This window comes from Phalacrocorax carbo, chromosome 6 (genome assembly GCF_963921805.1).
Source record: "Phalacrocorax carbo chromosome 6, bPhaCar2.1, whole genome shotgun sequence".
NCBI lineage: Eukaryota > Metazoa > Chordata > Aves > Suliformes > Phalacrocoracidae > Phalacrocorax > Phalacrocorax carbo.
This window is the reverse complement of record NC_087518.1, coordinates 42,821,076-42,833,885: the sequence shown is the minus strand read 5'-3', so window position 1 is coordinate 42,833,885 and position 12,810 is coordinate 42,821,076. Positions and strand designations below refer to the sequence as shown.

General features: G+C 38.0%; 1 protein-coding gene across 6 annotated transcripts in view; it reads left to right on the top strand.

Moving 5' to 3' along the window:
* The window catches only part of PATJ (PATJ crumbs cell polarity complex component), a 156,516-nt gene that overhangs the window by 60,959 nt on the left and 82,747 nt on the right, over nt 1-12,810 (top strand). For all 6 annotated transcript variants that reach the window (XM_064454937.1, XM_064454934.1, XM_064454933.1 and 3 more), the window contains 5 exons: nt 876-947; nt 1,800-1,977; nt 2,886-2,996; nt 4,479-4,556; nt 7,640-7,757. In XM_064454937.1, the coding sequence (XP_064311007.1) occupies nt 876-947; nt 1,800-1,977; nt 2,886-2,996; nt 4,479-4,556; nt 7,640-7,757 (557 nt within the window). The remainder of the gene's footprint in view (nt 1-875; nt 948-1,799; nt 1,978-2,885; nt 2,997-4,478; nt 4,557-7,639; nt 7,758-12,810) is intronic.

Sequence of the window (12,810 nt, the reverse complement as noted above, 5' to 3'; positions counted from 1 at the left end):
AGTTCAGCCATTGCTCAGAGGCCTGTGCAAGAAATGAGCCTTGGTAGTGGTGCTGAGAAGCCTTGAGCTGGCACTGGTTGTAGATATTTGCCACATCTGTCAAGTGTCCCATTCTTTCCCCACCAGTTTTGAGTGAGTGGGTAGTGGATCTGCTTTTGTGGCCTGTTGATTCAAATCCTCAGTACTTCCCTAATTCATCTGTAACCTTCCCAGAGATGGAAAGCAGCTCAGCAATAAAGTAAGGGCATTATTTCTCCAGCACAACATCCTACTTCCTTTTTGCAGTTTACAAGTAGCATTTACAGCTCTCAGATCTACAGAAAATAATGTGGAGGAATGTATTGTTTCAGTCTTTCTGTGGGGGCATGCAATTCCATACTTCCGTTCCTATTCTGTGAATAGGTGAGTCACAGTATAAAAGTTTAATTAACACCCTGTTCTGGGCTATTTAATGGAACACACTGGATCTATTCTTGCAGTTGCATCATGATCTGCTTTCTGGTGAGCTAGACTGGTTTTATCATGTTTATACCCTTCTATAAGAATCACAGTATATTCATCAGAAAGTAAACGTTAATTGCTTAAATAGTAATTTCAAATGAGTAAATGCAGTGCAGATTTGTATATCACAGAGCAGCTTATAAATTTGGTCTGCCCATCGTGTTTATTTCTGGATAATTCCTTAAGTACATTTAAACCTAAATACAAAAATTCCTGTCTAGTCTGTTGACTTTGCACATTTGGTTTAAACTGGACAGTGTGAGAAGGCGTTGCTGTCTCCCTGCCAGATACAAAATATGCAAGGAATTGCGACCTGGCATGGCTGATGCCTTCTTTATTTTTTTTATTCCTCCCCTTCCTCTGCCCCCAATTAGTGAATTACCTGAGAGAGAAGAAGGAGAAGGAGAAGAAACTCCAAACTTCAGCCACTGGGGACCACCACGAACGTATGTTCATTTAATTACATTATTTCTTCCCATTTACCTTACGTCTTTTTTCTGTGAGCCTGATTAGTTCTTGTGGTGTTTTTCTTCCCTCCTCTGCCAATAACTTTAAGGTGCTTGTGTACCCTGGGCTTTCTTAGATACAGTGAATTTTTAACAGATGTTCAACAGAATTATGCCTTCTATTTATACAGCTGACTTGGGAAAGCTTGGCGGGTTTACGTTGTGGATGACCTACAAGTTCTTGCTCATTTAATAACTATTAGGTGTGAACAATGCACATAGTGCTGCTGTCTCCTTTTCCATAGGTTCTCTGCAAGACTTAATGGCAGAAGTCCAAATTACCAAGCCAAGTTTTAGCCACATCCTCGTTGTATTGTTAACATTTTTAGGTGAATTGTTTTTATGGTCCTAAGTAAAATATGATCAGAAAATCTCTGCTTAAGCTGAATAATATGCATCTGATATACTGAAGTCAGTGTTCAGAAAATTTTATGAAACCTTTTGTTTTATTATTTGTCTAGGATGCCACTTGCAGTGTTTGCCATTCCAGACAATTTGCTCAAACTGAAAGAGGATGCGCATTTACTTGAAGACCTGCCTATTTTACCCTGACTTTCTCTGAAATAAAAGCCTCTGCCCAGTGGGTGTGGGTTGGCAGCAGAATTTTATTCTTTTTGTGGGGTGAGGTCTATCAGGGTAAAAAGCCAACTCTGTTGAGAGCATTCTTAGGCTTCTGAATTTATCCCTTTTTTAAATCTTCTTGAAAGACCAGCTTACATATGTTTTAGGCTTTGCATTTAGTTTAAAAAAGACTGTTTCAAGCTGTTAAACTACCGCATGTATTTTTTTCAGTGTTGAGATCTTTAGAGACCCTCATGTGTCTCTTGGAATCAGTATTGTTGGTGGACAAACTGTCATAAAGCGCCTGAAGAATGGAGAAGAACTTAAAGGGATCTTCATCAAACAAGTTTTGGAAGACAGCCCAGCAGGAAGAACAAGGGCTTTAAAAACTGGGGATAAAATACTTGAGGTAAATGCAGATAAACCTATGTTTTCATTCTAAGGAATAAAGATTGGCTCAAACATCTTTGGGAGGAGAGTGCGACAAAATACTGCCACCACTTCATGAAATATTGACAGCACTGTGTTGTGAAAACCAAAAGAAACCCCTGGTGTCATCTTTTCTCGTTTTTAAGGTCTGACTATGGAGTTCTTTTAACATTCTCCTCTATATTTGAGAAAAGATAGGACGTGGTATCTGACTGGGAAATGAAAAAAATGAGAGTGCCCTCTTCCCATATAAATGAGTAATAAAGGTGTGCTGTAACTTACAAGCATAAGTTATAATATAGAAGAACATAGACTCTTCACACTGGAATTTGGGCTGTTGTTGTATGTGTGTGAATTTGGAGTAGGTAACAGTCTGATTAACTCCTATTTGGAGGAAATCCCTGATTCTGGCAGGTGCCGTAGGGGCGAATGCCATTCCTGGCTCTCATGTGTGGCTCTGTGTTGGTTTTTTACTAATTTTTCTCCAAGTTAATACTTCTGAATCTGGATTCCCAAGCAGATAGTGCTTTAGAGTTGTGTGTGATATTTTGAGAAATTGTTCCAAAACAGGCTTAGTTCACAAACTGGTAAAATCTGAAAGAGATATATTATACCTAACATTATATCTAGCACACTCTGACAATCTTATTCCTTATGTTTTGACCTAGAAGAATTGCTTTGGGAAATGTATGTCCATCTTTTAATTATGGATACTAAGTAATATACTTTTCCTTAAACCATCATGGAAACATACTTTACAAATAATTTCTCTTGGCTCCTTTTGGTACCTTCCTCAGATACACTAATCTTCTGCAAATGTGTATGATCTCTTGTAATGACTCTGTGCCAAAGACAAGCTACCTAGTAAAAATAAACATTGTTTCTTAGGTTTCTGGGATAGACCTACAAAACGCCACACACGAGGAAGCAGTAGAAGCTATCAAGAATGCGGGAAATCCCATTGTGTTTGTAGTTCAGGGTTTGTCTAACATACCAAAAGTAAGTTTATTTCTATTTTTATTCCAAAATTTAATAAATGTGTAATATGCATCTTATTTTAAACTTGCCTAAATTCCTTTCAGGAAGTTCCATCAATTTTCATGTCCATCCTTTCTGTCAGAGTTTCTGCTTATAGACCACATGATTGATTGATTACTTGTCTGGCCTGATTTGAAACCTTTTTTCTCTGATATAAGTCAAGTCGATGTAAATCTGTTGACTAGGTTTCAATTCAGTTCTCCCACCTGTGTAATTGAGCCTGGCCCTGTGTATTTTAATTTGTTCATATTTCATAATCTATAAATATACTGTCTTATCCAAATGAACAAAAGTGTAATTAAAACTACTCAGATTCACACTAGTAGCTCCGTGTAAAATGTGTTACTGAAGGAAGCTGAAGTAGTTATTTGGGAGCAAGTTAGTTTTTAAGAGATTTTAATCACCTCTTCATCTTCAAGGCCAAGGCAAGAAATGTTTTAATGCCATAGTAAGAAAAGGCACATGATTCTGCCTGCCTAGAACTACCCACAAAAAAAACCCAAGACTTCCCTCTACTTTTGGTATAATCTGAGAAGTTAATTGGGAATTTTGGTGGATTAGTAGACCTGAGGAGACCTCAGGACAAAAAGGTCTCCTTTTTTGACAACTGCAGACAAATCTGGGACAACCGAGTCTCCATTACTTTTCGAGTGCTCCAGGGGATCTTCCAAAATCTATTACGACTTTCACCAGCTATGCTGGGAAGGTGCTCAAGCAGTGATGGCAAAAATCACAGTGATGGTAACTGAGTTGCCTTCCTTCCTGTATCAGCTTTTTCACAAGAAGAGATCCAAAACACCTCTCAGAACATTCAAGTGTTCAGCTGCATCTCTGACCTTTACTTTCCTAGTCAATCTAGAGAGATCAAGGGAAAGACAGATAACCTGAAATTTGAGTTGCTTTGCTTTGAACTGTAGGCTGTAGGAAACTAGACATTCACATACTTTCAGCAGTGCTGCACTGCAGTCCTAACTCCCATTCACCAAAATTAGGTGCTGTCGGAGGAGTGGGAATATGATACATTTTGAAAGAATAAAGAATGGCAAAAAGGAATATAACATCGAGGCTAAACACATTCTCTTTTATAAGGTGTCTGTGCATGGACACTGGTCTCTATCTGAATAATTAAGAACTGACACTTCAGGAGTCCATACTGAGCTCCGTATCAAGAATGTACATCATATTGTTGACTGCAGAGTAATGTTTAATTGAATGAAGAGATGGGGCTAGATATCAAACAGTGAGCACTAAAAATAATTAGAGAATGTTTGTAAATTCAGTAAAAGAATGTAATTTAAAGACTGCACTGCAATGCCCTTCTACATGGGGTAACGTGAAGAGTGCACTGGGTAGCTTTATGGTTGTCATTACCTAACTTTTGGATGTTTGTTTTGTGGCTATAATGTTCTTTCTAATCTGCGTAATGTATGCATTGTTTTTCAGGTGCCTCCTGCCATACAGCCTAAGGGAATCAAATTCAGCAAAGATCAAGATGCAGACAAAGAAAATAAGAGAGAAAAGGTATTTATTCCATTCAATGCTATACCCAAGTTTTACTAAATCAAATGGTATAATAGCATGCAGTATAACTCTATGATACGCCTCGCCCCGCAGTCTGATATGAATTTTGAAGTGTTTTGTTGAAATATCTTTGATTCAAGTAATTTTTGCCAAATTTCTGCCAAAAACAAGGCAGGTTTCTGACAGATGTTCTGCTGGTCTCCCCTGAGTGCTGAAACCCTGTACTTATTGCAGCTCTTCACTGGCATCTTTCTGCAAGTACCTGCTTTGCTCCACATGGAGGCAAATTGATTCTCTTTGTACAGTAGAAACAGAAATAATAGCATGTACACAGATGATATTCTTAATGTGAAGCTGGCTGAAATTCAGTAAAATCACATTATAAGATAATTAAATCTGGTATTTCTCTTACGTTCCCCATTGCTGTGTAAGACAAGGAAATGACCAAGTGATCTGTAAGTGGCCAGCTAATTGTGAAGCAATTATTGCACAGTAACTTTCAAGCAACTTCACAGCAAATTTAAAAGAGAAAAAAATCTGGTCTAAACCAGTGGATTTGTTTTAATCACTGCTGTAAGGGAAAAATTTAATTTCTCATTCCCAGCCGGATTGCTGTAATGGCCTAGGTATTTTTCTGTGGGAACTGTGCTGACCGATGAGTGTAGGTCAGGTACTTTGAGGGTGTCAGAACTGAGGAGCAGAGACAGAATTAGTGCAGACAATAACTTCTACCTGGTGCAGTTTATACATGCCATCTTCAAATATGATGAGCTCTTCATTTGATCCTACTCGGAAGTCTGGTATGTGGTGGATAACTGAGAAGGCCCTCTTGCCTCCAAAACTTTTTTTGTAAGACTCCTTTCAGATCCTGTCAGATACAGAAGCTATGAGGCTCTTTTATTAAAAAGAAAAAAAAAAAAAGGTGTTGAAGTCGTTCTTTCATGTCAGTGGATAATACTTAAAATGAAGCAGTTACAATCCCCTTTTCTTGGTTTTGTTATCCATATTTCTAATCTCAAAAGTGCTCATCCTCTTGCAACATTCCGCCTTTAATCTCCAGGACTCCAATGTGTTGTGTTCTATACTGTTTGGAGGTTAAAGAGGGAGCCTAATCTTTTTCAAAGCTTTTTCATCTATTGGTGCTGTAAACTGGTGGGTGGAATATAGAAGAGCTTCAGTGCATAAATATGTAGCTCCGTTTTAGCTTTGAACATTGATTCACAAAGCAGTCATACTGTGCTACAGTAGGGGCATCTCTGAGTTGGAAAGAGTGGCTATTAGTGGATTACTAGTCCACATCCCTATGGGGAATCAATGATATTTCTAGTCCAGTCTTCTAAGTGTTACAAAAGAGTTTGGTTTGAAAGCAACCACATCCATCTGGAAAATCTGCCTTTTTCCTTTATGATCAATTATCTTTTCAGTACTGAACGTTTTCTCTGATTTGTTGATTTTTGTCCTCCTCTATTGATCTGTTTGTTTAAAAATGATTACTTGAAGGAAATTACATAAAACCGCTTAGAACAATTGAGCTGCTTGTGGACAAACGAGATACTACCACTATTTTGCTGGTTGGCTATGTAAACTGTTTGTTCATCTCTGCTGGAAAGAGCTGTGTTAATAGAAAACATGGTGTAATGGAGTACTCTGGCACAATTTACTCCTCTGGCTTTTCAGAGGGTCAGGAGGGGCAAGAGAAGCTTGTCCTTCTGAGCCATAGCAAACTCCTGGATAAGCTTAGGTGTCTCGTATAATTTCACACAGACTTTCTAACAAATGTTTAACATCTTAAAAAGCCAAAGGGTCATCATTTAGACTACGAGTTATTACTAAATTATAGTGATACTACTGTTTTGTCATAGGCAGCTGAAAGCAGGGCTGCAGGTTTTCTGCTGTTACCTGCTCAGTAATATAGAAGGTGAGTCCTCTCATGCTTCCTGGATCTTATGCATTTTGCACAGTTCTACCTGTGTTGGTGTCAAGCAAAAAATGGGAGGTGTATTTGGTGTATTGTATACCTCGGGGAAACAGCTGTCACCTTTCCAAGTGCTCTTAGTACTATTGGATTGAATTAATGCCAGTTATTATTGTTATGCGGTCTCCAGTGCAGCACTTTCCTGTAATGTTTTATAAATGGATGGGATGATGTCTATCTTATCTCACAAAATTTTCTATGTTGCTTGTGTTGCACTTTGCTAGTTAGACTATTCTATACAAATTTCGGCTCAAGATTTTAGAAATCCATATGCAGGTTCAGCTTTCATTGCACACAGTGAAAAATTTTATTTTGAATTTGATGTTTGGGTGTTTAGTCGTATTTCCCAGCTTTAGACGAAGTTAATTACAGGCCTTCTGGTTGCTCTAATGGCATATCATATCATACTTGGTGTTCCCTTTCTAAAGTGCATCCTGCTATTAGTAGTGGGGTTGCATGGGATATAGTTGAATGTAATTTAGTGAAATCACGTAGCAAATTAAGGCACGATCCAGTTACTTGGAGCTATAAAAACAGTTGCTCGGACGAACAAGCGCCTGTTTTCATTAGATTCAGAGCCTATTCTTTATGCCTGCTATGCGCCGCTATATGCATCATTATAGGAGCTGCCTGTATTTATGTGAGGTAATAGAATTTTTTTGGAAATTATAATTACAAATATTTTTTTACATTTAAGCCAAAATATAGATGAACTGTTATGTTGAAATATTTGTAGATGCAATAAGAAGATTGAGTTCTTACTTTGTGTTTAAAAGTTTGGCTTCTATCAGTTCCAGACAATTTTGTTGTTGTCTCTGGTGAGAAATGAGGTATAATTTAATGTTTAACTCTTGATTAATGTTCACACTTTCATATTTATGATTATACACAGTATTTTGTCAACAAATAAATGTGCATGTACAATTGAATTTTCTTTTTTGTTCAGTGTCACTTGTTCTGATTTCTTGCGTAAAAAGCCTATGCTGCAGAATTTTGCATTATAATTAAGTGCTGTGTATGTGCATGTACAGTGCAGTAGACAATAGGAGTTTTTTTCTTGTGTCTGGAGGTTACAAAGCATGTAAAAATTTGTCTTTGAATCCGTTAGAGAAAATATGGGGCTCCACCTCCAATGAAATTGCCACCTCCCTATAAAGCACTTGAAAGACTGCATGCAGAGGAAGCTAACGTGGATGAAGAGGAGGATGAGGATGCTTGTGCGGAGAGTGAGTAGTGCCACAATCATTACATCAGGTTACATTTATGGAAAACAATCAAGTTGTGATAAATGTATCTGCCATTTATTGCTTGTACTATGGGAAGTAGTACTCAGTGTGGCAATAGCATCTAATCCTCAACCTTGTTCTTTTCAAGGGCTACCGATTTGTAACTTAGTCTTCTCTTCCCAGCCCGGCTGCTATAGCTCAGCCCTTGTGAAGACATCTAGTAAGGGCTCTATTTTCAGTCTAAAAATGTCTAAGCAATGTCTAGAGGACTTGCTTTGGCAGTGATGTCAGCAGTGAAAGGCAGATGATGTCCTTTACTGTTGTAACTGCAGTAGTAGTTGAGCAGGTGTAGGTTGAGAACCACTTGTGCATAGTCCTTGTCCAGAAAACCCTGCAGTTGATTTCAGACGATGCTGAAATCTGCTGATTTATTGTTTCAGTACTCTACTGAGAAAAGGACCCTCATTTTTTGTGGCATCTTTTATGGAAAAGGTTCTGCAATTGGTCCAGTTCTGGGTTTTGGAATGAATTATGACAATATCCACTCTGTGGAAGAGACAAGGCCTAGAGAGTAGGATGCAGTGCAACTTGAGAGCTTCTGCCACCATGACTTGGATGCCAGCATACTGCTTTGTTAATTACAGCTTTGGATAAGCGGAATATTGTTATCCATAGCTTATCTTACAATAAAATATTTAGGAATACTAAAATTGCAGTTAGGAGTCAGAAATTATTTTCTGAAATTAGTTACCTTTAATTTTTTTTCTTTTTATAAGCTCTTATACCAAATCATCATACATGTTGGGTTTTTGTTAGGGTTTGGTTTGGGTTTTTTACTACACTGATTTTTCTCATCATCTTTTGTCTTGGTGTGCTTTTTGTTTGCTCTAGTTATGGGTATGCTGAAGCAGTGAGATACCTCTGTAGCTTCTGACCTTGAAGTGACCATGCCTCCCATTCAGAGTGGAAGCTCTTAATTTGGGGCGTGCTGGTGGGGAAGAACTTCCAGCTGCTCTTGCTGATTTTCTTGGCAATGGTGTACCATTGAAGCCGAGATAATTGATTAGTTTGGTTGGTTTGTCACTTTTAGGGCTTCTTTGGTGGAGATGAGAAGGATTTTGGAAGGTTGTTCTCATGGAAACAGTAATGGGGGCACAGAAGTAGGGTGGTCAGCTCTGCCACTGTTGCTTTAAAGGAAAGCTGCAAGTTCTTGAACCAACTGAGATTTTTCCAGAACTCCCCCCTACTGGGTTTGGCATCTCATCTGTTTGGAGCATGCCACATAGTAACCTCCAGAAGGTTCTTCCGTATTTTGTGGGGAGTGGTAGTCAGGAGGAGCATTCGACTGCAGACTCTGGATGTTGGACAGAATATATCTTGGGCTTTCAAACCAACTCTGTAAACGTCAAATTGTAGCAATCTGGTTTCAGCTTGTTATTAAAGTTACCATTCCCAGTTAAAGGATATATTTGAGAAGTAGTCTGACACCTGAGTTATCTAATTAAGATATGCCTCAGTCCAAGTGCTTGCTAGACCTAAGTTAATACTTCATACAGAAATAATTTCTTACTGATGGGCTTGGGCATTTTTTAGCTGTTCTGCCATCTCTAATGGTATTGCCGGCTGAGTCTAATAGCTGAAAAGGTAAAGCTACTTCTGATATTAAATTAATCAATCCTACCAGATTTGGCAGCAGCAAGCAGATATATTCAGATGAATCACCTTCTCCCTTACCCAGTGAGTAAAAACTCACTGAAGTTGAACGTTTTGCAATAGCCATCTTTCCCAGGAATCTTGAAACACCAAGATATGCATTTTCTGTTTTATTCTTCCCCACCTCATTCTGTTTCTTTAAAATAAGAAACAGGCTGAGAAAGCTTTAACTAAATTTGTACCTCAACCCTTGATGTAAAAAGCATGTTAGAAATTATCTAACTTAATGGTATTAAGCATCTTGGCAGCTGTGGAATGGACTTTTACAGGGTCTCTTTTCTGTGATCACTGGAAAAAACAAAGTTTTCTCTGTAAATTCCAGTACAGTATTGTTTTTGTGGACTACTTGATGTTCATAGCTCTGTCCTGATTCTTGAGCCCCTTTCACAGAAATCTCAGTCCAGGCCAGTGCGTGCCTTTATAACACTGTCCATTTGCGTTTTAGATTAATCTATTCCTTACCCACTTATCCTACTCATTCCACTGTTTTTGTGAACTTAACTAATAATTTTCTGAGCTTCACTGTACAGGTGAACTCAATTTATTGTTCTCCTTATTTAGAAAATCAGGTATCTTAAAAGGAAGAAGTTATGCCAGTTCAGGTAAATTCACGTCATAGCCTCTCCTTCTTTCATTTACTTCCTGTAGTTCTCAATCTGTGCCAATAGCATAGAAGGCCTTAGAGGGCATTTTGAGGTGGGACAGCTGTTAAATCTGTTCTTGTTTTGTGCTCCTGATGGATTTTATTTAATTTTTTAGCATTCTTATTAATACAACTGCGAAGTCACAAACCTGCTCATCAATTTCTTTCATATTCCAGAAATAACTTACTTGCTCCACTTGACATTTTTTCTCCTTCCTTGTCACTTCTTTCGACCTGTGCTTTCATCTTTGGTCTCCATGTCCTTCTCCATTCCCCATACTGAAAATGAAAGCAAAGCATTGTTAGTCTCCCCTACCATATTTAGAAAATTTTTCTTTCCTTTCTGTTCCGTCCATACTGCCTCACAGTATCCCTGTTTTGTCTGTTTTCCCCTTAAAGTGGCTGAATAACCTTTTGGTATTGATTTAATTTCCCCTGTGGGATCTAAATCCACTTGCTTTTTGGCAATACTGCCTTTTATTTCTGCTTTTCCACCATTGAAACTGTAGCTTCCATTGCTGAGTTGTTGTAACAAGCAGTCACGTGCTACAAGTCTTGTAGATGTTCTGCCTTTTCTTTTCAAAGGTTGTTTTTGATCCAGATAGAGTGAATCCTTACTGGGGATAGAACAATAAGGTAGCTCTTAGTTTAGAAAAACTCCAGGCGTCCTCCATGTTTCTGTGGTTTAAGAAGTTTAAAGAAGTTCCAGGTGTTTTTTTCAAATATGTCTTCTTGCATCCAGGATACTTTGTTTCAGACCTGCTTTTCTTTATGTTTCAGTTTCATTTGAACCACTGTTACTTCCAATATTATTTTCTAAGTTCTTAGTTTGTTGCTAGACTATGAAGTTGAAGATAACATTTGCTCTTTTTTTTAATTTCTTTTTTTATTTCTTCTTCTAGTGATACTGTCAAATCTTCATCAGTATTCAACTCTAATCCTGTGTGATGTGGTTTTTGTTTACTCTTTTCTTTGACTTTGCTGTTTCAAGGCTTTTGGTTTATGCTTTAAAATAGTTTTGTAAAACGTGTAGCATGTGCATCCTGCTGCAAAAGGAGCCTGCAAAATGCTTCACCTTACAGACCTGAAAACGTTCGATGTGGGTTTGGAGTTTTTCCTCCCCATACTGAAAATGCTTCCTCTATGGCAAAAGTTATTTTGGAGAAGGTCACTCTTCATGATGAGGTTTTTTAGGCTTCCCAAACCTTGAAAACATCAGATTTTGAATAGGATTTTTTTAAAAATCAGAACAAGTAAAAGGAGGGGAGAACATACAAAGGAGCTATTTGTACTTGCAAGCAGCTGTGCCACAGACTGCATCAATAGGCATTGGTGTGTTTTCCTTTAGGTGTGCTCTAAGAATCTGCTTAATAGACTAATGTGCACCCTGTTGCGGCTTATTGCTATAATGAGGGGTTAGTTGTAAAAAGAAGCAGAGGAAATGGATGGGCAGAGTAGTTTGTAATGGAATGTTTTGTACGGTTTTCCTTGGGGCATTCATAACTGTACAATTTAGATACACTTTTGTGATGGAGTTGAAGCAATCATAAGTCACATGGGAAAGACCTTAAAAAACATTCTAAGAAAGCTAAAAAGACAACTGTTGAAAGAACTTGGAATCCTTATTTTCAGTTGATACTATAATTTTTAGTAAAATCTTTAGTTGACTGAGATTGATCTGGTTGGTTTCAAATAAGTTTAGAGTAATAAAAATAGATAATAATAAAAAATTTGTGAAAGGTGGCTAAGATAATGGACTAGATACTGCTGTGCTCAGACTTCCTGTCTGCAGGGATGTTTAACTGTATCTAATAAGGGGATAATAATGCCCTCTTTCTTTTATTTTGTCTGTAGATAATGTAGAAATCAATGAAGCTGTAAGAAGGCATAATGATTTATCTTCCCAAAATGCTTTTTGAGAAATGGTGGTTTCTCTACCAAAGCAAGAGATTTCAAAGCTTTTCTAGTGTTTTGACTTTGTGTTCCCCACTGTGTTAAATCTTTGGCTGCACAGGGTGCAAGAGAGGTGAGTGTGTGTGTGTGTGTGTGTGTGCACGCGCACACGTGTGTAGGTTGGTTCAGACAAACCCACACTGCCTGGTATCTAGATAGGGTTGGGTTGGGGTTAGAAAGTACTTGGGCATGTGAGCAGAGTGCCCTCATCATACCTAAGGTTTTTAGCAGCTTCCATAGCATCAATAATATTTGTACTCATGTGAGAGGATGGTGGCTTTCATTAAAAACAAAAGATGGAAAAAAAGGAATAGAGTACAACTGAGAATTTGTAGAAGGTATGGTCAAGTATATGGGCTATGCTTGAGGTGCAAAACTGTGAGCTCAGGAAGTGTCGATGTACTGCTGTGCGCAAAGATGGGAAAGTGATCATTGTCACTTTGCTAATAATTCCGGAATTTTTCTAATAACTAACTAAAAAAAAATCACTGATAAATATATAATTTTTGAGAATCTGACTGTTTAGCACTTGTTTGATGTGAAGCTGTGCTAAAACAAATGAAAAGCAATTCTTAATTTAGTTTAAATCTGGTGGGGGGGTGGGGGGGGTGGAACTTGAAAACAGTGATCTTCAGGTGAGGCAGCTTGTGTAGCCAAACACTGCCTCTCCAATAGATGTCACTACAATCAACAGCAAATGGAGACGATGTTAAAAGAGTAAGATGTAGCTTGGAAAAATGCTTC